The 24,060-nt window shown below is 39.6% G+C and overlaps 1 protein-coding gene across 2 annotated transcripts in view; it reads left to right on the forward strand.

Moving 5' to 3' along the window:
* Nucleotides 1–24,060, forward strand: part of RC3H1 (ring finger and CCCH-type domains 1) — a 91,785-nt gene that overhangs the window by 10,409 nt on the left and 57,316 nt on the right. For both annotated transcript variants that reach the window (XM_032160944.2, XM_032160945.2), the window contains exon 2: nucleotides 20,691–21,071. In XM_032160944.2, the coding sequence (XP_032016835.1) occupies nucleotides 20,841–21,071 (231 nt within the window). In that variant the 5' untranslated portion in view covers nucleotides 20,691–20,840. The remainder of the gene's footprint in view (nucleotides 1–20,690; nucleotides 21,072–24,060) is intronic.

The following is a 24,060-nucleotide window of genomic DNA, read 5'->3' on the forward strand; positions in this document are numbered from 1 at the left end:
GGCCATAATTTACCTTTGGATTCTATTCAAACTACACTTTGATCTGTGGAACCCAAATTGGTTACTATATGAACTTGCATCTTCCTAAACTCATCATGTTAAAAATTTTCACAGCTTGAAAAATGGAGGTCCTCGTATCAGTCTCTTGATTTTCTTTTGAGGTAAGCTGTCCCTCTGTGCTTAGTCCTTGACTAAAAATAATCGTACTGCTTATGGTCTTGATTTGACTTTTCTGTATACTGGTTACACTGGCTCAAAAGTCCATTTTTGTGGAGACTCTTTTAAAGAGTAGTAGTCTTCCACATTCAAGTACTGTACTTGAAAAAAAAAAAAAAACCTGGATTTCAGCTTTCATTTAGAAATGCTTTCCCTGTAATTACTACTTTTAAAACCCATATTTTATATGTCAATTTTTACATTAATTACCCCATTGATAGCAGTTTTTGAATGGTTTTAGTTAAAACTGTCAATCTTCTTTGCTTGAATCTAGCCTGTCATTAAGTTTATCAAAAACTTTAAAAAGTAAATGTAAGACTCTTCATATAGTGTTTTTTTTAATTGAATTATGGATTTTTTGGATTTATTCATTATCTGGGTTAGTTTTTTCAGAAATGTCTTCTTATTTTGTAGGTCTGTGGTTGATGAAAACCTGTTCATGAGGGCACAAAAGACTCTTCCAGTTTATTCTATCACTATAAAATAGAATTTGATGGGTTTTGAAGTAAGAAAATTCTTAGAATAGAAAATAAGATGGTAAATCTCTTTAAATGCATATGAGTAATTAGAATATCATAAGGCTGGTACAGATAATATTCTTACAAAGGCATCCATAAATAATGAAGTGGTAGCACCTATTCCCCCATGATTGACATTCATTAATTAATCCATTGTACCCAGAGTTTTAAGATGAAAAGCTTTAAGTACCTTCTTTCCCTCATGAGTAATCACTCCTCAGTGAACATATTATATGCTTATTGCCATTTGAATATCCTTTTCTGCTCAAGTGTATCATCCTTTTTAAAAATTGAGTTGTCATGGAAGAATTTGATGTAGGTAAGTGACTATCAGCTGTGAGGAAGGTAGAGGAAGGCAAGAACTATCCTGAGGACAGAGATCAGTTAAACAGTTGCTGTGTGGTCAGGCGTGATGGCTCACAATACCAGCACTTTGGGAGGCCAAGGCAGGAGGATCACTTGAGTCTAGGAGTTTGCAACCAGCCTGGGCAGTATTGTAAGACCCCGTCTATAAAAAAAACTAAAAAAACAGCCAGGCATGGTGGTGCATGCCTGTAGTCCAGCTACTGGGGAGACTGAGGTGGGAGGATTGCTTGAACCTGGGAGGTCGAGGCTGCAGTGAGCTCTGATCATGCTACTGCATTCTAGCCTGGGTGACAGAGTGAGACCTTGTCTCAAAAATTGAAAAAAGAAAAAAAGGTTGCTGTGTGATGTAGGTGATGAGTCTGTATTCTGTATGAGAGCAAGGACTTTATTTCATTCAGGACTATATCACTTTCTGGGACACTGGCATGTAGTAGATGCTAAATAAGTAGTTTTTGAATGAATGACTAAGGGCCTCAATCAAGAAAGTGGAGGTGACAAGGAAGTTATAGATACAAGAGGTAATTTATTATTATCATTTTACTTATTTTTAATTTTTGTGGGTACACAGTAGGTATGTATATTTATGGAAGATTTTTTTTTTAATGGAAGGAAAAAGGATGTCAGGCATGATTACCAGAAATGTACATTGTCTAGTGGTATCACTAAAGAAAGATTACAGAAGGAATCATCAGCTCAAAAATAAGAATAAATTTAGTTGCCAAGTGACCAGCATATTACCTAACATCTCTGTTACAGTGTTCTCGGCCCTAAAATTAATAATGAGACCAAATAGTCTCATTGCGAGGATGAAGTGTATGCATGTGATCCACATAAAAGACTTCCTGGTACATAGAGTGTACTCAAAAATAGTTAAAGATAGAAACAAAAATCTGTTTGTTTGTTTTTGAGACTGAGTCTTGCTCTGTGGCCCAGGCTATAGTGCAGTGGCGTGATCTCGGCTCACTGCAACCTCTGCCTCCCAGGTTCAAGTGATTCTTGTGCCTCAGCCTTCCAAGTAGCTGGGACTACAGACGTGCCACCATACCCAGCTAATTTTTTGTGTTTTTAGTAGAGATGGGTTCACCGTGTTGGCCGGGCTGGTCTTGAACTCCTAACCTCAAGTGATCTACCTGCCTTGGCCTCCCAAAATGCTGGGATTACAGACACGAGCCACTATGTCTGGCCCACTTTTAAGGAGCTAATATTTCAGTAGCGATGGGTATATGCCGTAACAAAATAAATATAAAACATAGATGTTGGATGAGAAGTATCATTGAGAAAAATTAATCAGGAAAGAGATGGGAAGCATGCAGTTTAACATGTGGTTGGATAGCAGAGGGCTGGGGAGGGATTGAGATTGGGACATCTATTTGAAATAAGATGATCAGGGAAGGCCTTCTCTGAAGGAATTCATGTATTAATGCCTATATAGAAATGGGGAGAAGGTTCAGGGTTGGAGAAAGAGTAGGACAAACTATATTCTTAACCAGGGTCCCTGTTTTTACCAAGTAATAAATAGACTTATCTGTTTATTGTGCAATCCACAGTAGTTAGACTTGTCTCAACCTTTCGTTTCCTCTTCCCTATAACATGCACACTATACAAACCTAAGCATGAGTTTAATCCCTGAAAGATAATCATTACATATTTTGGAGGAAGTGTCATATTTGATTCTGATACAGCAGCAGCCAGTCAGTAGGTTCTCTAACATTCGCAACTACTTGGGAATCAGCAAAACATCTTTTTTTTTTTTTTCCAGACAAAGTCTCACTCTGTTGCCTAGGCTGGAGTGCAGTGGTGCAATCTTGACTCACTGCAACCTCCACCTCCTGGGTTTGAGTGATTCTCCTGCCTCAGCCTCCCAAGTAGCTGGGATTACAGGTGCCCGCCACCACACCTGGCTAATTTTTATGTTTTTAGTAGAGATGGGGTTTCGCCATGTTGGCCAGGCTGGTCTCAAACTCCTGACCTCAGGTGATTTGCCGGCCTTGGCCTCCCAAAGTGCTGGGATTACAGGTGTGAGCCACCGTACCCAGCCAGAACATCCCCTTTTACAATTTATTTCCTGTTTCAAACCACTTTATATAAAGATAAAATAATAATACAGTATAAACAAGATACATTGTGGCTATAGGATTCTGTGTTTGGAGTTCATGTAGCAATTTTTTCATTCTTTTAAACCCTTAAAAATGGAATTTTGCTTGCAATAGTAGTTGAGAAATAATTCTAAAATGGAAAATGAATCAGCTCCTCCTCTTCCTCCTTCTCTTCTTCCTCCTCCTCCCTTCCCCTCTTCTGCTTCTTCCTCTGCTGCTGCTTCTGCTTCCTTCTTTCTTCTTCTTTCTTCTTTTCTAAGCACTGTTTTTTAAGTATCTGCAATTAAAAGTCTCTGTGACATTGTTTTCTGGAAATAGTTTGAATTCTAGGAGGCATATTTCAAAACAAAACAAAGTAATGAAATGTCCTTAAGACCTAAGAGATGGGGAAAATACATTTTAAAAACATTGATGTTATTGCTATTATTATTATTAAATATACTAGGTTTTTAATGCAAATAAAATTTCTAAGTCAGAATATATAATTAGATATGTACCTATTGTGAATACATCTACATGTTTCTAGAATTAGTCAGAACATGATGGCAGCCACCAAATGCCACAAGGAAGCCTAAAGCACAGGATCATTGGGAAAAAGAAATAGAAGCAAGTGATAGGAGCAAGAAGCAAGTAATAAGAGACTATTAGTGTGTGACACATATGCTGTGTGATGCATACACTGTTTTCTTGAGTAAAGAGATTTTTGTTGTCTACTTTTTTTATTGACACCCATTTTTGTTCCTCCCAGTTCAACATGAGAAATCTGCAGCATTCAAAATCTACAAGTCATCATTGCTCCAAAAATAAGTTCATAAAGGGTAGCTTCCTAACTGTGATCATTTTAACTGGAGTGCTTTGTAACAGTTTAAAATGTAGTAAATGCTGGGAAAAAAAAATCTAACAAAAATAATATTGTGTGGGCCGGACGCGGTGGCTCACACCTGACATCCTACTGACCTGGGAGGCTGAGGTAGGAGGATCACTGCCTGGGCAATATAGCCCATGTCTGCAAAAATTGTAAAAAGTAGCCAGGCATGGTGGCCCATGCTCATAGTCCCAGCTCCTCAGGAGGCTGAGGTGGGAGGGTCATTTGAACCCAGGAGTTCAAGGCTGCAGTGAGCCATGATCATGCCACTGCACTTCAGCCTCGGCGATAAAGCAAGACCCTGACTCAAATAATAACAACAACAACAACATTGTGTGAAAGAAGCCAAGTACAAAAGAATACATACTGATGATTCCGTTATATATAATTTTTTTTTTTTTTTTTTTTGAGATGGAGTCTCGCTCTGTCGCCCGGGCTGGAGTGCAGTGGCGTGATCTTGGCTCACTGCAAGCTCCACCTCCCGGGTTCACGCCATTCTTCTGCCTCAGCCTCCCAAGTAGCTGGGACTACAGGCGCCCGCCACCACGCCCGGCTAATTTTTTTGTATTTTTAGTAGAGACGGTGTTTCCCCGTGTTAGCCAGGATGGTCTCGATATCCTGACCTCGTGATCTGCCCGCCTTGGCCTCCCAAAGTGCTAGGATTACAGGCATGAGCCACTGCGCCCAGCCTGTTATATAGAATTTTAAACCAGGCAAAACTAACCTGTTGTGTTAGGAGTTAGGATAGTAGTGATATTTGGGGAAGAATAAAGGAGTAATCATTGGGAGGGATGGTGAGGGGGCCTTTTGAGATGCTGATAATGTATGTCTTAAGTATGCAGGTGTGCTCACGTTGTGATAATTCGTTGAACTGAACACTCTTGATCTGTATGTATGTTATACTTCATCTTAAAATATCAGTAAGGTGTCTTAAGATACATGGTTCATTTTATTTTCGTTCCCTTCTCATTTCTCAGTGAAATATTTTAATAAAATCTTCAAGACAAAGTTATCCTTTTGGTTCTCTCCAAAAGAAATACAGTAGTTGCTGCTACAACCTAATTTTTTCTTTTTAATAAACAAGTAGATTTAAACAGTTCCAGAGTTCCTACTTAAAACCAGTCATGCTCAGATTAAACCCAAAACAGGCATCATTTAATTGATATCTTTGGTTATGGCTCACTAATAATTATTAAAAAGTATAATAAAAAGTTACAAGTGCTCAAAGTTGGAAGACATGGTGTTACAGTGGAAAAAATACAGGTTTTGGAGTCAGATAGATGTGGGTTCAAATTATGACTAAATCACTAAATTAGCTGAGTAATTGAGTTTTCTTTCCTTCCTTCATCAGTAAAGTAGAGGTAATAATATCTATGTCAGAAGGTTGTTGGAAAGATTAAATGAAATAGTGATTGGCAGCCAAACGCTCTTCTTTTCCTCCAACAGTTTCAAGATAGAGAAAATATTTGTGGAGTATATGAAGATAGTTGTAGGTAGGTAAAAAGTATAACTTGCTGAAGATGACCAGCCTTAGCTAATGATGGTAAAGAGCAGTCTGTCTGTCTGTCTGTCTGTCTGTCTTTCTTTCTTTCTTTCTTTCTTTCTTTCTTTCTTTCTTTCTTTCTCTCTCTCTCTCTCTCTTTCTTTCTTTCTTTCTTTCTCTCTTTCTTTCGAGATGGAGTTTCGCTCTTGTTCCCCAGGCTGGAGTGCAGTGGTGTGATCTAAGGTCACTGCAACCTCCACCTCCTAGGTTCAAGCAATTCTCCTGCCTCAGCCTCCCAAGTAGCAAGGATTACAGGCACCCACCACCACGTCTGGCTAACTTACTGTATTTTTAGTAGAGACGGGGTTTTGTCAGATTGGCCAGGTTGGTCTCGAACTTCTGACCTCAGGTGATCCACCTGCCTTGGCCTTCCAAAGTGCTGGGATTACAGGCATGAGCCACCGCGCCCGGCCAGGAATGGTCTTTAGCTTGTCACCAGTAAGGACTGACAACATCTAACTTTGAAACACATGAAACATTATCAGTATTAAGAGTTAATAATGCTACTTTGGCACATCAACATAAAGGACTGTTGCATGGATCACAGCTTAAGTATGTTGAGCTGGATTATGGTACATTTTATATAGGTTTAAATTAAGCACAAATGGTACATATTTTTAAGTCAAAAGGGGTTCATTCCCCGTGTTGTGCTTTGAAAATGTATCCTTTTGCTTTTCCGTTACTGATAATTTATGATGCAGGATTGAGGAGCCAAATTTAGGCATGTTGTGTTTGTGAAGGTCCGTCAGTATCTTAGTGATTTTTGGAGCCTAAAAAAAGATAAATATGTTCTGTCAAAAAGGTTATGATTCAATTGAGAGAAACTTTCAAATTCCTACGTCAGTATTACATGTTTTCTCAAAAAACTATAATGAAATTTATACATGTAAAACTATCTTAATTATATAATCACCAGATAATCTATTATTAAATAACAAACCACTCTAAAGTTTAGTTGCTTAAAACAACCATTTTATTCACTTACAATTCTGTGAGTCAGCAATTTGGGCTGAGTTTAGTTTGGTAGTTCTGCTAGTCTCCCCTGAGGCCACTTGTGTAGCTGCAATCATTTGACAGCTCAAATTAGGACTGGTTTTAGGGATCTGAGCTATTATAAAACAGCTCTTCTTTGTTTCGTGTACTCTTGTCCTCAGACAAGCTAGTTCAAGCTTCCTGCAAAGTCTCTTGAGACCTAGGCTCTGAAACTCTCCCAGCATCACTTCTGTTGCATGCAACTGTTGAAAGTAAGTCAGGGCCACCCAGGTTGAAGGATGGGGGAAATAGACCCCATGTCACTATTTTCTCTATGTTTTTTAATACTTAGGAAGCTGTCCTATATATGTTAGCAAATCTATCAAGCTGGAGTATTCACGTATTCTCTAATAGAAAGTCAACTGACTCCTGTCCCCCTGCCCACTCCCCTCTAAAAAAAAGCTTTTGGGCTAGTGGGAAACTGTTGGGGAAGAAACCTAGGGCCTTTGCATGTTACTCTGAATGGTAAGACCCTATCTTCCCTGGCAGCTTCCCATTAGCCCGATAGACTTTTTTCTTTTCTCTCTTTTGTGATCTCGGCTCACTGCAACCTCTGCCTCCTAGGTTCAAGCAATTCTCCTGCCTCAGCCTCCCTAGTAGCTGGGATTATAGGCACCTGTCCCTATGGCCAGCTAATTTTTTTTTTTTTTTGTATTTTTAGTAGAGATGGGGTTCCACCATGTTGGTCAGGCTGGTCTCGAACCCCTGACCTCAGGTGATCCACCTGCCTCGGCCTCCCAGAGTGCCTGGATTATAGGCGTGAGCCACTGCCCCTGGCCCTGCCAAGTGACATTCTCTTAAAGAACACATAAATACTCCAGCTTGATTGATTTGCTAACCTATATATGATAACATATGTATTTGTGTATTAAAACCATAGAGAAAATAGGGCCAGGCACAGTGGTTCACGCCTGTAACTTCAACAATTTTGGAGGCTGAGATGGGAGAACACTTGAGCCCAGGAGTTTGAGACTAGCCTGGGCAACGTTGTGAGATCTCATTTCTACTAAAAATTTTTAAAAAACTAACCAGGTGTGTTAGTGCACACCTATAGTCCTGGCTACTTGGGAGGCTGAGGTAAGAGGATCACTTAAGCCCAGAAGGGTGAGACTTGAGGCTGTAGTGAGCAGTGATTGTGCTGCTGACTCCAGTCTGGATGACAGAGCAAGACCCTGTCTCAAAAATAATAATAAAAATAAATAATATATAATAATAATATAATTATATATGATATAGATATGTAATAATATATCATATATATAAAATAATTTTAAAAGAAAGATTAAAAAAACTTCAGTGACTGAGTGACATACCAGTTACTGTGATAGAAGCATGGGGAATTGCCGGGCACAGTGGCTTATGCCTGTAATCTCAGCACTTTGGGAGGCCGAGGTGGGCGGATCACAAGGTCAGGAGATTGAGACCATCCTGGCTAACACGGTGAAACCCCGTCTCTACTAAAAATACAAAAAATTAGTAGGGCGTGATGGCAGGCGCCTGTAGTCCCAGCTACTTGGGAGGCTGCGGCAGGAGAATGGCGTGAAACTTGGGAGGTAGAGCTTGCAGTGAGCTGAGATTGTGCCACTACACTCCAGCCTAGGGAACACAGAGAGACTCCGTCTCAAAAAAAAAAAAAAAAATTCTCTGATTTTCAGGAACTTACAGTCTAGTTATTATAGCCTAGCTTTGCTGTATTAGGGATGTTTGTTACCAGGGATACCAGTTAAGAAATTGTCACAGTGATCCAGGTCAGAGATGTTGGTATTGGGAATGGATGAGAAGGTTTTAAGAAACATTAAAGAAATAATATGTACATGGTGATTGATGAGTTGATGGGTAGGGGTGTGAGAAAAGAGAGTAGTCAAGGATGATTCCCATACTTTTGTGTGTGTGTGTGTGTGTGTGTGTGTGTGTGTGTGTGTGTGATGGGAGTCTTGCTCTTGTTGCCCAGGCTGGAGTGCAATGGCTCAATCTCGGCTCACTGCAACCTCCACCTCCTGGGTTCAAGCAATTCTCCTGCCTCAGCCTCCCGAGTAGCTGGGATTACAAGCACCCACCACCAAGTCTGGCTAATTTTTGCATTTTTAGTAGAGACGGGGTTTCACCACATTGGCCAGGCTGGTCTCAAACTCCTGACCTCAGGTAATCCTCCACTTCAGCTTCCCAAAGTGTTGGGATTACAGGCATAAACCACCGCGCCTGGCAATTCCCCATGCTTTTATCACAGTAATTGGTATGTCACTCAGTCACTGACAAAGAGAACAAAAGGTTTGGTGGGGAGGAGATGAACATGAATGACTTAGTAGTCAACTGGTTATATGGCCCTGGCACTCAGAAGAAAAGTCTAAACTTGAGAGAGAGATTTGGAAGTCAGCAGGATCTAGTTGGTAGTTGAAAACATAAAAACAGATGAAATTACTCAGGGAAACTTTCTAGGGAAGAGAACTGGGGAAGGAATTCTAAGAACCAACACTATTCCAAGGATGAATAGAGAAGAAGAAGCCCTCAATAGATATGGGCAAGGAGTGGCCTGCCAATCATTGGACAGTATGTTATATAGAAGCCAGAAAAGGGCAGCTTTTGTAGGAGTAACTGTTTAATGTTATTAAATGCTATATAGAAAGAAGTAAAATAAGAATTGAGATATGACTCTTGAATTTCATAAGGTTCTTAATGTGCCTGTTAAGAGTTATTTCACAATAGTGGTGGATGGAAACAGGGACAAGGATTGAATGACTTTTTTATTTTTATTTATTTATTTATTATTTATTTATTTATTTTTATTTTTTATTTTTTTATTTTTTTTAATTATACTTTAGGTTTTAGGGTACATGTGCACAATGTGCAGGTTTGTTACATATGTATCCATGTGCCATGTTGATTTCCTGCACCCATTAACTTGTAATTTAGCATTAGGTATATCTCCTAATGCTGTCCCTCCCCCCTCCCCCCACCCCACAACAGTCCCCGGAGTGTGATGTTCCCCTTCCTGTGTCCATGAGTTCTCATTGTTCAATTCCCACCTATGAGTGAGAACATGCGGTGTTTGGTTTTTTGTCCTTGCAATAGTTTACTGAGAATGATGTTTTCCAGTTTCGTCCATGTCCCTACAAAGGACACGAACTCATCATTTTTTATGGCTGCATAGTATTCCATAGTGTATATGTGCCACATTTTCTTAATCCAGTCTATCGTTGTTGGACATTTGGGTTGGTTCCAAGTCTTTGCTATTGTGAATAGTGCCGCAATAAACATACGTGTGCATGTGTCTTTATAGCAGCATGATTTATAGTCCTTTGGGTATATACCCAGTAATGGGATGGCTGGGTCAAATGGTATTTCTAGTTCGAGATCCCTGAGGAATCGCCACACTGACTTCCACAATGGTTGAACTAGTTTACAGTCCCACCAACAGTGTAAAAGTGTTCCTATTTCTCCACATCCTCTCCAGCACCTGTTGTTTCCTGCTTTTTTAATGATGGCCATTCTAACTGGTGTGAGATGGTATCTCACTGTGGTTTTGATTTGCATTTCTCTGATGGCCAGTGATGATGAGCATTTCTTCATGTGTTTTTTGGCTGCATAAATGTCTTCTTAACTAAAAAAGAGCCCGCATCTCCAAGTCAATCCTAAGCCAAAAGAACAAAGCTGGAGGCATCACGCTACCTGACTTCAAACTATACTACAAGGCTACAGTAACCAAAACAGCATGGTACTGGTACCACAACAGAGACATAGATCAATGGAACAGAACAGAGCCCTCAGAAATGATGCCACATATCTACAACTATCTGATCTTTGACAAACCTGACAAAAACAAGAAATGGGGAAAGGATTCCCTATTTAATAAATGGTGCTGGGAAAACTGGCTAGCCATACGTAGAAAGCTGAAACTGGATCCCTTCCTTACACCTTATACAAAAATTAATTCAAGATAGATTAAAGACTTAAATGTTAGACCTAAAACCATTAAAATCCTACAAGAAAACCTAGGCAATACCATTCAGGCCATAGGCGTGGGCAAGGACTTCATGTCTAAAACACCAAAAGCAATGGCAACAAAAGCCAAAATTGACAAATGGGATCTAATTAAACTAAAGAGCTTCTGCATAGCAAAAGAAACTACCATCAGAGTGAACAGGCAACCTACAGAATGGGAGAAAATTTTTGCAACCTACTCATCTGACAAAGGGCTAATATCCAGAATCTACAATGAACTCAAACAAATTTACAAGAAAAAAACAAACAACCCCATCAAAAAGTGGGCAAAGGACATGAATGACTTTTTTAGGTGAGACAAGTTGGAGACAAATTTCTTTCAGCTCTTGAACAAAGATTTAAGCATGCCAGTGAGGAAAGAACTAATAATGAAGGACAAGTTGAAGAAACAGAATATTAGTGCCATCCTCTAAAATGTCTCAATTTCATCATATTCCTTACGATTCTATAGGATAGTATTTAACAACCTGAAACATAAATTTATTAGGCACAGGTTTAGATTTTCTTTTCATTTTGATTATTTATCCCTGCATCCCACATTATTATTTGCCAGTCAGATTTGTGTGTCTCAAAATAACTGGACAAGAGGAGTAAACTTCCTTTATAAAAATGAACCGTTATTGCAGCAAGAGGACTGATTTCAAAAGATGACCTGGAAAACTGTTTAGTCTTTTTAAAATATTTGGCTTCATCTTCAAAATGTATTCATGAATCTTTCATTTTGGGACTGAAATATCTTTCTGATTTAGAAAAGAAGCCTGATTAAGAAGGAGATATCAACTTTTACCTCCCCTGCTCCCAACAAAAAAACAGTTTCAGAAATTTATGATTAATTGAAAAGCAGTTAAGATAATGAACTATTTTGTAAAATTTTTTGAGGGTAATGAGTAAACTGAAATGCTCAATGTATACTAAAAATACTCCTGATCTTAGTAACCAGTTTTTATTACATCCTTAGTGTTTGTACTAACACCAAATTGGTGATTATATATTTATTTACTTGATAGTATAGTATATGTAATATTCAACAGTGTTAATGCAAAAACTGAAAAAATTAGAACATTTTACTTTTTTGCTTAATTGGTAAAATTTCCTTGCTACTACCTTTAAAGATGATGCTTTTGGCCGGGCGTGGTGGCTCACGCCTATATAATCCCTGCACTTTGGGAGGCTGAGGCTGCTCACTTGAGGCCAGGAGTTTGAGACCTGGCCAACGTGGCGAAACCCCATCTCTACTAAAAATACAAAAATTAGCCAGGCATGGTGGTGCATATCTGTAATCCCAGCTACTCTGCATGAGAATGGCTTGAACCTAGGAGGTGGAGGTTGCAGTGAGTCAAAATCGTGCCACTGTACTCCATCCAGCCTGGGCAACAGAATGAGAATCTGCCTCAAAAACAGGCCGGGCGCGGTGGCTCACGCTTGTAATCCCAGCACTTTGGGAGGCCGAGGCGGGTGGATCACGAGGTCAGGAGATCGAGACCACGGTGAAACCCCATCTCTACTAAAAAATACAAAAAAAAAAATTGGCCGGGCGTGGTGGCGGGCGCCTGTAGTCCCAGCTACTCGGAGAGGCTGAGGCAGGAGAATGGCGTGAACCCGGGAGGCGGAGCTTGCAGTGAGCCGAGATCGCGCCACTGCACTCCAGCCTGGGTGACAGAGCGAGACTCCGTCTGAAGAAGAAAACAAACAAACAAGCAAAAAAAACACAAAAACAAAAAAAGATGATGCCTTTGAGTCTGGTCACATCATTCTGCCACCTCTTTGATAATTAATGAGGACTAATGCCCTCTTTAGTGTAGCACATTTATATGTAATGCATAACTTGAACCTGGAGATTCTAACTATATATGTAAAGTTAAAGACTGTCTTACTTTCTCTGGCTCTCTGTTTCAAACTCAGGTTAGGCGACTTCTCCGTGAATGATTTTGTCCTTTCTTACTACTTCTCCTAAATCTGGCATTAGGTTGGAGATAGAAATTTTTCTTTTTGCCTCTGAATGCTGAAAAAGTAAGCAACCTGAATTAACCCCTTGAACTTTCCTCGACCTTTCTTTATCAAGTTCTATTTTTCAAGCTATTTTTCCCTCTAACTCAGAAGCCCTTTTCTTTATGCCTGTTCCAAGTATTTATCCATTTGTACTAACATAATCATATTAAATTATTTATATCCAGGATGTTGTGTATATAGGGTCACAATTCAGTCCATACATTTTGGGAAGAGGTATTTTTACAATCAAAACTGGGTCTTTGTTCACAAGATATTATTGCTGGAAAAACCTTGAGCCTCCTCAAATTTTAGACTCTATTTCCACTGTAAATTAGTTGATGCTCTGCTGAGGATTAAAAAATTGTTATAATAGGCCTTCATTAGTTTTCTTCTTTGTGTTTTCATCTCCTGCTTCTAGCTTCATTTTTCAAGACAGTGAAACATTTTCTCTTCTCTGTCTGATGTGGCCCTACATGCTGGTTGCTATGGAAATGTTCCAGAGAAATGAAAAATTAAGTTAAGGTCAAGAATAATGACTTAAAATCTCATCTCATCGGGCATGGTGGGAAGAGAGCCAAGATTTTCTTCTTACAGACAGTGTGGTTTTGTTTGATAAAACATTTTTCACAGGCCAACTTATACTTCAGATATGTAAGACCCAGTGTTAATCCCAGCTCAACAGTTTATTGATTTGGGGCCATTACTTAATGCCACCATACCTCGAGTTATCGTCTGTAAAATGGGCATAATAATGCCTCAGAGGAGTGCCTGGCTCAGAGTAGATACTTGAATTTTAATTTCCATTTTTCTCTCTCTAAATCAGGAACATATAAAAGGAACCTATAATAGAGGAGATGGTCATAAATGTGTGATACGTTTAAATGAAATCTTCACAGCAATGTAATTTAGCTATTTAATAGGGTTATTGCTGTGCTTATAGAACAGATTTGAATAGTTTCTATGTTTCTACATTATTACTTAACATTTTTGAAAACTAAGACTATTAAAAAGCCCTTAATGACTATTTTAGCAGCTTTGTTGAAGTATAATTTACATGCCATAGAATTCACTTATTTTAAATACACAAATGAATTTTAGTAAATTTACAGAGTTGTGCAACCATTACTACGATACAATTTTAAGACATTTCTGTCACTCCCAAGAGCTCCCTTGCCATAATTACTATAAACTTTTATTCATGTGGTGGCACACATTATAGAGTTTCAAAGTACCAGCTTGGGAGTTTGGCTGGCCTGAGTTTGAGTCTTAGTCCTGCCACTTTCTAGCTTTGTGACTTGGGTACTTTGGTTTCCTTATCTTTAAAATGGGCATAATAACTACATTAATTAGATACTGTATATAGAGCACTAAAAGTATAATGTCTTAGTTTTTGCTTCACAAATGTTGGTTATTGGTGGTAGTTCACATTGTGGACATTTAAATAAGAGAAACATCTGAAAACAGCACAGTGACTGACACATGATTGATTTTCAGAAAACAAAGCTGTTTGACATCTTTCCAGATGCATCATGTCATCACAATTTTGTCTGTAGTAGCTCATTGACAATGTTTTAATCATACTTAAACATCGATGCTCACAATATGTAGTTATTTGTTATTTTGCAGAGGTGTACATTTGAGTTTAACAGCTAAGGGAGCTGTAAGACTTGGAGTTTGATATCTACAAACTAGTCACTTAGCTGGTGGACCCAGGCAGTAGCCTTGTTGTTCATAATTCATATCTTTCTTTCTCTCTCTCTCTTTTTTTTTTTTTTTTTTTTTTTTTTGAGGGAGTTTTGCTCTCGTTGCCCAGGCTGGAGTGCAATGGCACAATCTTGGCTCACCGCAACTTCTGCCTCCCAGGTTCAAGTGATTCTCCTGCCTTGGCCTCGCGAGTAGCTGGGATTACAGGCATGTGCCTGCTAATTTTTGTATTTTTAGTAGAGACAGGGTTTCTCTATGTTGGTCAGGCTGGTCTCAAACTCCCGACCTCAGGTGATCTGCCATCCTCAGCCTCCCAAAGTCCTGGGATTACAGGTGTGAGCCACCACACCCGGCTTTTTTTTTTTTTTTTTTAGAGATGAGGTTTCACTGTGTTGCCCAGGCTGCAGTGCAGTGGTGTGGTCATAGCTCACTGAAACCTTGAACTCCTGGGATCAAGCATACCTCCCACCTCAGCCACCTGAGTAGCTGGGACTACAAGTACGTGCCACCATACTCTTCTCATTTTTTATTTTGCTTATAGAGACAAGGTCTTGCCTTGTTGGCCAGGTTCATCTCAAACTCCTGGTCTCAAGTGATCCTCCCACCTCAGCCACCCAAAAGTGCTGAGATTGCAGGTGTGAACCACAGCACCCAGCCGAAATAATTTTTTTATTTTGATAATAAGATCTTTATTTCTTTGTTAAGAAAAAAAAACTGAGTAAAGTCAAATGGTAATATTAGTGATAAAAGTTTAGAGATTTAAGAAAGTGGTGGTTCTTAACCGGAATTTAGACATTGGGATAAATTAATAGTGAAATGTCAGATGTGATATTCTGTACTGTAGCTTCAGTCAGTGCCATGAACAAGGCATATAACCGAATAAAGCAGTCTTTTCAGTGTTTTCTATGAGCACTCTTTAGTGGTGTAAAAATATGTATATATAATTGGGGAAATTATATGTTCTTTTTGAACTTGGGTCTTAGATCAGACCCTTGAACTGATTGCTATTTAATTATCATGTATATTCTGTATTAGCAATTATCAACAGTAAAATCTCTGTCATTTTTGTAGGAGAGGAGTCCTTATTTAAACTGATGGGGAAACCATTGCTTTCATACTTGAGCAGCAGTGTCACTCTTTTGAATCTTTTTGGAAATAAAGAGGGCTCATCATTTGTCTTCTGTTTCAATTAGGAAGGTTCCAGTAGAAATACTTCTAATGAACTAGATTTGACCTGACCCCCAGCAGTTTATCTGCAGGCCTTGAATGCATGTGCTTTGATTAGTAGAATTATTTACAGCTGTTTTTGTTTTGTGGCCCCCCCCCCCCCCTTTTTTAGTTTGCTGACATACCTTGTTCTGGGGAAGTTCAAAACATCTGGATGTTGGTATATTAATAATTTTATTTCATATGTTTACTTTTGACTGAAAGAATGCTTATTATATTTACTAAATCATGTCTTTTGTGGTTTAGCTACATGTTGTGGTTGAAGAGTATATAAACTGTCTTTGAGAAGCTTGGAGAATGTTTGGAAGAATGCGTTTAGAGAAAGATACTTAAAGAATGAGGAAATGGAAATTCTTCTTAGATCTGTGATCTACAATTAACTGACACTTTGAGCATCAAAAAAATCTTTGCCTTGTGATTTTTTAAGTCCTGAAATAGGGTCATCTAAGAGTGACTTTCTATTATTAATCATCAAATTTCCCAAAAAAAAGTCAAGCTTTAAGAATATTATTTTCCTCTTGGTCTCTCAAACCTGTATTTATGGTCAAAATAATGCTTTTATTTTTAATGAAGAACTGATTGCTGATTTTTGTATTTTTATTCTATCAAGTTGTTTATAGTTGTGTCAAAGAACTAATTTACTAGAAAATTTAAGAGATTAACAACTACATACCTTACTTTACAAAGTTAATAGAGATGGAGGTGATAAACAAAATTAATAAAGGAATGCTAATTCTTTGAAGGGATAAGTTACAAACTATTTTAAGGTTCTTAAATTTTGAAAAGAACTAATAAGTTTTGATATTTGGCTATCCAAATGTGTAAAAGAAGATTAATAAGGACAAATGTTTTGAATCATTTTAGAGTGATTATCTTAAGCTTAAATTGTACTCTAAGTGTACTCTAGCTTTGTGTTACTCTTTCAATTTATTTGTACTTATGTAAGTAATTCATGATTACATACTTTTGTAAGTTGCCCAACTGTGTAACTGCCATTAAGTTTTTTTGTTTTGTTTTGTTTTAGACAGGGTCTCGCTCCGTTGCCCAGGCTGGAGTGCAGTGGAGCAAACCTGACTCAATACAGCTCTGACCTCCTGGACTCAGGCAATCCTCTTGCCTCAGCCTCCCATATAGCTGGGACTCCAGGTGCCCATGTCCAGCTAAATTTTTTATTTTTCTGTAGAGACAGGGTCTCACTTTATTGCCCAGGCTGGTCTCAAACTCCTGGGCTCAAGAGATCCACCTGTCTCCACCTCCCAGAGTGCTAGGATTACAGGCGTGAACCACCATGCCTGGCAGTGCTGTTAAGTTTTGTTACCCAAAAAAAAACAGAGTTCCTTTGCCTTTCAAGTAACAAAGGACTCCACAAGAACACAGATTTTGATCAATAGAAGTTTTATTACTTGCCACAAGTAAGGAGAGCACTGGGAGTATTCTCCAAAGCAGTGGCTCTCTGAGGGAAAGTGAGAGGAGGGTTTTATGGGGCGATGGAGAGGGAAGGGAGGGTATGTCACTGCATGTAGAGGAGGGGTCCCAGTGGTGTACATATAGTGAGTCTTTATGCCTGGACGTAGGTCACATGCTGTGGTAGTGAAGCTATAGCTTCTCCCAGGATAGAGACTTCAGCATGGTAATGAGGAAAGTTCACTCAGGTTTATCTATGAGTTGCCAGGGTCTGTGAGGAACTGGTTCTAGCTGTCTAGGTGACTGCATTCTACACAGGGTTTAGGCAAAAATAGGCTGGAAGGCAGGAGGCTATAAAACAGGCTGATTGTTCAAGTTGATTAATTCCTATAGTCCATGAAGACCTTGCTGTCTGCTTACAGCTTGTTGAGTGTCTTTTCAGACCTTTTTCTTCCATTCATTTACATATATTAATACATAGACTAATATATAAGTGTTCTTTTCCCTCAGCACAAATGATGTCATATGTATTGGTCTGCAAGGCTTGTTTTTTTTACTTAATGTATTTTGAGTCTCTTTCCATACATTTTCATAGCACTGGGGTATGTCTCTGTTTATCTAGAGTGCAACGGCGTGATTTCGGCTCACTGCAGCCTCTGCCTCTCGGGCTCAAGCAGTCCAACTGCCTCAGCCTCCCGAGTAGCTGGGATTACAGGCGCCCATCACCACGCCTGGCTAATTTTTGTGTTTTTAGTAGAGATAGGGTTTTACCATGTTGGCCAGGCTGGTCTCAAACTCCTGACCTCAGGTGATTTGCCCAACTCGACCTCCCAAAGTGCTGGGATTACAGGTGTGAGCTGCCACACCCAGCCCAATTTTTTCAATTACATAGATTTCTAGTCTTTTAACTTGGTAAAGTTTATTATCTTTCTGTAATATGGACGATCACTGTAATCAATCTGTTTTCCATATTAGAGTTTTTACATATCAGGTTTTCTTAAAGTAAGCATCATGCTGGTGTAGCAGCATATGAGTGCTTTAGGGCCCAAGAGTGAGAAAAGACATATATAGTTGTTACCTTCCTAGTTGAGCCTTGAAGGAGATCATAGTGGACTGTGTGTGATTGGTGAGAATAATATCACAGGAGAACATTCAAAACAATAAAGTGAGTCACCTCCTGCCCCTTCAGTGGCTTTACACTACTCTTCATATAGTAACCAAATACCATCATATAAGTTAGAAGATCCTGTGTTCTTTGGTCCTTGCTAATTCTTTTTTTCTTTTTCTTTTTTTTTTTTTGAGATGGAGTATTGCTGTGTCACCCAGGCTGGAATGCAGTGGTGCAATCTTGGCTCACTTCAAGCTCTGCCTCCCAGGTTCACACCATTCTCCTGCCTCAGCCTCCCAAGTAGCTGAGATTACATGCATTGTGCCACCATGCCTGGCTAATTTTGTATTTTTAGTAGAGATGGGGTTTCTCCATGTTGGTCAGGCTGGTCTCGAACTCCTGACCTCAGGTGATCCACCTGCCTCGGCCTCCCAAAGTGCTGGGATTACAGGTGTGGGCCACCATGCCCGGCCTCATCTGTACTATATTCTATCTAGTCTCAGAATCTATGGTAATGCCGTTTCTTTACCCAGAATCTATACCACACATATTAAACATTATTCTTCCCTTAACTTTCATTCAGCAGTCATCTTTAAAATCTTACCATAAATATCACTTACCTGTACATCAGCTCCACCCTAATTTGGTCAGGTTTCCTCTGTTATATATGCTTGTATCTCCCTGTACTTTACCTACATATCACTTACCATAACTTGGAATCATATATTTAGTTGTGTGATTGCTGTTTATATGTTTAGTGAAAGAAACAGTGCAAGCTCCATGTGGACTTAGAATGACTTATCATTTTTTTATCCCTAGTACTGAACACATAGTAAAGACCAATAAAACATTTTTTTGTCATCTAACTAAATTTAATTTTTCCTGGGAATGGAATAAGCTTTCTTTTTTTTTCCTTTTTTCTTTTTTCTTTCTTTTTTTTTTTTTTTTTTTTTTTTGAGATGGGGTCTTGCTCTGTCACCCAGGCTGGAGTGCAGTCATGTGTTCGTGGCTCACTGCAGCCTCAAACTCCTGGGCTCAAGCGATCCTCCTACCTCAGCCCTTAGCTTCCTGGGTCGCTGGGACCACAGGTGCATGCCACCATGCCTGGCTAATTTTTGTAGAGACAGGGTCTCCCTGTGTTACCTAGGCTGGTCTCAAACTCCTGGGCTCAAGCAGTCCTCCCATCTCAGCCTCTCAAAGTGCTGGAATTATAGGCATGAGCCATCACACCCAGCCTGAAAAATTTGTGTGAGTCTGTCGAGATTGTGGTATAAATACAGAGGAAACATATGTTTATATAAATTGTTTCTACTTTTAAAATATTCTTATGTTGTCAAAAGTTTTGTTTGTTCGTTTGTTTGTTTTGAGATGGAGTCTCACTGTCGCCCAGGCAGGAGTACAGTGGCGGATCTCGGCTCACCGCAACCTCCACCTCCTGGGTTCAAGCAATTCTCCTTACTCAGCTTCCCGAGTAGCTGGGATTACAGCCACGCACCAGCACACCTGGCTAATTTTTTATATTTTTGGTAGAGACGGGGTTTCACCGTGTTGGCCAGTCTGGTCTCGAACTCCCAACCTCAAGTGACCCTCCCGCCTCAGCCTCCCAAAGTGCTGGGATTACGAACCTGAGACACCGCGCCTGGCCGTCAAAAGTTATTTGTGTCTTGTTCAGTAATTCTTCCCTCCCTCTACCCCCTTCCCCAACAAAGCTTTTTTTTTTTTTTTTTTTTTTTTTTTTTTTTTTTTTCTGAGACGGAGTTTCGCTCTTGTTCCCCAGATGAGTGCAATGGCACTATCTTGGCTCACCACAACCTCTGCCTTCTGGGTTCAAGTGATTCTCCTGCCTCAGCCTCCTGAGTAGCTGGGATTACAGGCACCTACCACCACGCCTGGCTAATTTTTGTATTTTTAGTGGACATAGGGTTTCACCATGTTGGCCAGGCTGGTCTCGAACTCCTGACCTCAAGGAATCTGCCCACCTTGGCCTCCCAAATTGCTGGGATTACAGGCGTGAGCCACCGTACCCAGCCAAGATTATTTTTTAGATATATTTATTTTTAAAAAATTAGAGATTTAGCTGGGCGTGGTGGCTCACACCTGTAATCCCAGCACTTTAGGATGCCAAGGCGGGAGGATCATCTGAGGTCAGGAGTTCAAGACCAGCCTGACCAACATGGAGAAACCCTGTCTCTACTAAAAATACAAAATTAGTCAGGTGTGGTGGTGCATGCCTGTAATCCCAGCTACTTGGGAGGCTGAGGCAGGACAATCGCTTGAACCCAGGAGACAGAGGTTGCAGCATTGCACTGCAGCCTGGGCAACAAGAGCGAAATTCCGTCTCAAAAAAAAACTTAGATAAACTTAAGAGACTAGGGTCCCAGATGGAACTTTATTACTAACTTCAAGTCTCCTCTCAGGCAGGGGACTACTTCCCATCTCTAAAATGAGGGAATGGAAATAGATGTTTTATCATGGCTCTAATTCTGTAAAAGTATAAAAAGATGGATTACAGTGATATAAATGTGGTATAAAAAGTTGTGGAATAAGACTGGACTTGTGGTTCTTTTTCAACAGTTTAATTGAAAAGAAAGACTCAATTTTTTTCCTTTTCCTTTGTTTTCAGGTTATATTTCACACTATGTGCTGACTGTATCTACAGAAGATATTTAAAAAAAAAAAAGATAAACTTTTTTTCAAAGATTTTGATTCCAGTGGAATCTTTGCTTTAGATTTGTGTGTGTGTTTGTGTTCGTGAATTGTAACTCCAGAAGCAATGCCTGTACAAGCTCCACAATGGACGGATTTCCTCTCCTGCCCAATTTGCACTCAGACTTTCGACGAAACAATTCGAAAGCCCATCAGTTTGGGTTGTGGCCATACTGTCTGCAAGATGTGCCTGAATAAACTCCACCGCAAGGCTTGCCCATTTGACCAGACCACTATCAATACAGACATTGAGCTCCTCCCTGTGAACTCAGCATTGCTGCAGCTCGTGGGTGCTCAGGTAAGATGGGTGACTTAATACTTTAAAATTTTTCTCTCTTTCTCTCTCTCTCTCTCTGTGTGTGTGTGTGTGTGTGTGTGTTGTGCGTGTTTTTCTCCTGAGAGAAACCTGTTGAATTAAAATTGAGTAACACTGCCTTCTATTTAAATAGGTATAATTCTGTTTGGTACTGTAAATCCTTTATTTCATCATGTTAGATTTATTATGGTAGTACAGTGCTTTTTAGTCATAGTACAGTAACATCTGTTTAATCTTGTCAGATATTGAATAAACCTAGCTATGCAGATCACTAAAGAAACCCAAGGCCGGGTGTGGTGGCTCATGCCTATAATCCCAGCACTTTGAGAGGCCAAGGCGGGTGGATCATTTGAGGTCAGGAGTTCGAGACCAGCCTGGCCAACATGGTGAAACCCTGTCTCTACTACAAATACAAAAAAATGAGCTGGGTGTGGTGAAGTGTGCCTGTAATCCCAGCTACTTGGGAGGCTGAGGCATGAGAATTGCTTGAACCTAGGAGGCGGAGGTTGCAGTGAGCCGATATTGTGCTGCACTCCAGCCTGGGTGACAGAGTGAGATCCTGTCTCAAAAAAAGAAAAGAAACCTAAGAGGTAAGTCATAAGGAGCTTTTTTAACATTGAGAAAACTATTGTTCATAAAACCACTGCACTTTACTCAGTAGGGAAGGTGCAGCTGCTTCAGGCAGTTTTACTCAGTAGACATTAACTGAATTGAAAGATGAGAAAGGTAACAAAAACTATAGCACAACGTTTGGGAACCATTAGAACACACTTAATGCTTTATAGACCTAAAAATGGTTAAATGGTAAATTTTGTGTTATGTATATATTATCACAATAAAAAAATAAAATTTTCCCAAATTTTCCTTTCATCTAAAAGGAAAAAGAAAAAATAAATTAGACTTTAAAATATATAATCACCAATTTCTCCTAGGAATGTAAGGTTGACTTAACATCTACAAATCAATTAGTGTAATTCACTGTATCAGTAAAAGTTGCAAAATTGCACACATATGATCATCTCAGTAGACACAGAAAAAGCATTTGGCAAAATCCAATACCTTTTCATAATAAAAGCACTGAAACAACTAGGAAAAAAACTTCTTCAACCCAAAGGACATGGATGAAAAACCCACAGCTAACATACTGAATGGTGAAAGACTAGATGCATTTTCTTTAAGATCAGGAACAAGTCAAGGATCTCCACTCTTAACTGTTTCTGTTCAACATCATACAGGACTTCCTAGCCAGGGCAATTAGGCAAGTAAATGAAACCGGTGACATTCAGATAAGAAGTAAAAAATAAAAACAATCTCATTCACAGATGACATGGTCTTATATATAGAAAATGTTAAGGAATCTACAAAGAAAAAGCTATTAGAAACAAAAAACTAGGCAGAGCTGCAGGATATAAGATGAGTGTATAAGTATCAGTTGTCTGAAAAAGCAAAAGTCTTTCTAAGTTGTAAAAATGTGTTTACAGTGTTTCATAATTTCTTTCTTTCTTTTTTTCTTGCTCTGTCACCCAGGCTGGAGTACAGTGGTGTGATCTTGGCTCACTGCAATCTCTGCCTCTCAAGTTCAAGTGATTCTCATGCCTCAGCCTCCCAAGTAGCTGGGATTACAGGTGTGCACTACCATACCCAGCTAATTTTTGTATTTTTAGTAGAGACAGTGTTTCGCCACGTTGGCTATGCTGGTCTCAAACTCCTGACCTCAAGTGATCCACCTGTCTCGACCTCCCAGAGTACTGGGAATACAGGCATGAGCCACCGTACCCAGCTAGTGTTGCGTACTTTCATCCACAATATGTTAATAATAGTTTTCTTAGGCCGGGCGCAGTGGCTCACGCCTGTAATCCCAGCACTTTGGGAGGCCGAGGCGGGTGGATCACGAGGTCAGGAGATAAGACCATCCTGGCTAACACAGTGAAACCCCATCTCTACTAAAAATACAAAAAGTTAGCCAGGTGTGGTGGCAGGTGCCTGTAATCCCAGCTGCTTGGGAGGCCGAGGCAGGAGAATGGCATGAACCCAGGAAGCGGAGCTTGCAGTGAGCCGAGATTGCGCCACTGCGCTCCAGCCTGGGCAACAGAGCAACACTCTGTCTCAAAAAAAAAATAAAATAAATAATAATAATAATAGTTTTCTTACACACGTAAGAAAGACTGTCTGGCACATAGTAGGCCCTTAATAAAGATTTGTTAAGTAATATATATGTTTTATTTCTATACACTAGCAATGGACAATCTGAAAATAGATCAGTTTCATCTACAAGAGCATAAAAAAAATTAAGAATATATTTAACAAAAGAAATGTAAAATTAGACCAGTGCAGTGGCTCATGCCTGTAATCCCAACAGTTTGAGAGGCCAAGGCTAGCAGATCTCTTGAGGCCAGGAGTTCCAAGACCAACCTGGCCAACATGGTGAAACCCCATCTCTACCAAAAAAAATACAAGAATTAGCCAGGTGTGAAGGTGCCCACCTGTAATCCCGGCTACTCAGGGGGCTGAGGCATGAGACTCGCTTGAACCCAGGAGGCGGAGGTTGCAGTGAGCTAAAATCACACCACTGCACTCCAACCTGGGTGACAGAGCAACTCTGTCAAAAAAAAAAAAAAAGAAAGAAAGAAATGTAAAACTATGTTTTGAAGACTACAAATCGTTGTTTAAAAGTAACTTAAAACTTGAATAAACATTTACTCTATTAACTCAAAATGGATCAAAGGCTAAATATAAGAACTAAAACTACGAAACCCTTAGAAGAAAATATAAACATAAGTCTTTATGACCATGGAGTAGGCAGTGAGTTTTTTTAAGATGTGACACCAAAAAGCACAAGGAACAAAAGAAAAAGATAAGTTGAACTTCATCAAAATTAAAAACTATGTTTCAAAGATAGGAACAATTGGCTGGGCACAGTGGCTCACGTCTGTAATCCCAGCACTGTGGGAGGCCAAGATGGATGGATCAT

The sequence above is a fragment of the Hylobates moloch genome, unplaced genomic scaffold (assembly GCF_009828535.3).
Source record: "Hylobates moloch isolate HMO894 unplaced genomic scaffold, HMol_V3 SCAFFOLD_8, whole genome shotgun sequence".
Lineage (NCBI taxonomy): Eukaryota > Metazoa > Chordata > Mammalia > Primates > Hylobatidae > Hylobates > Hylobates moloch.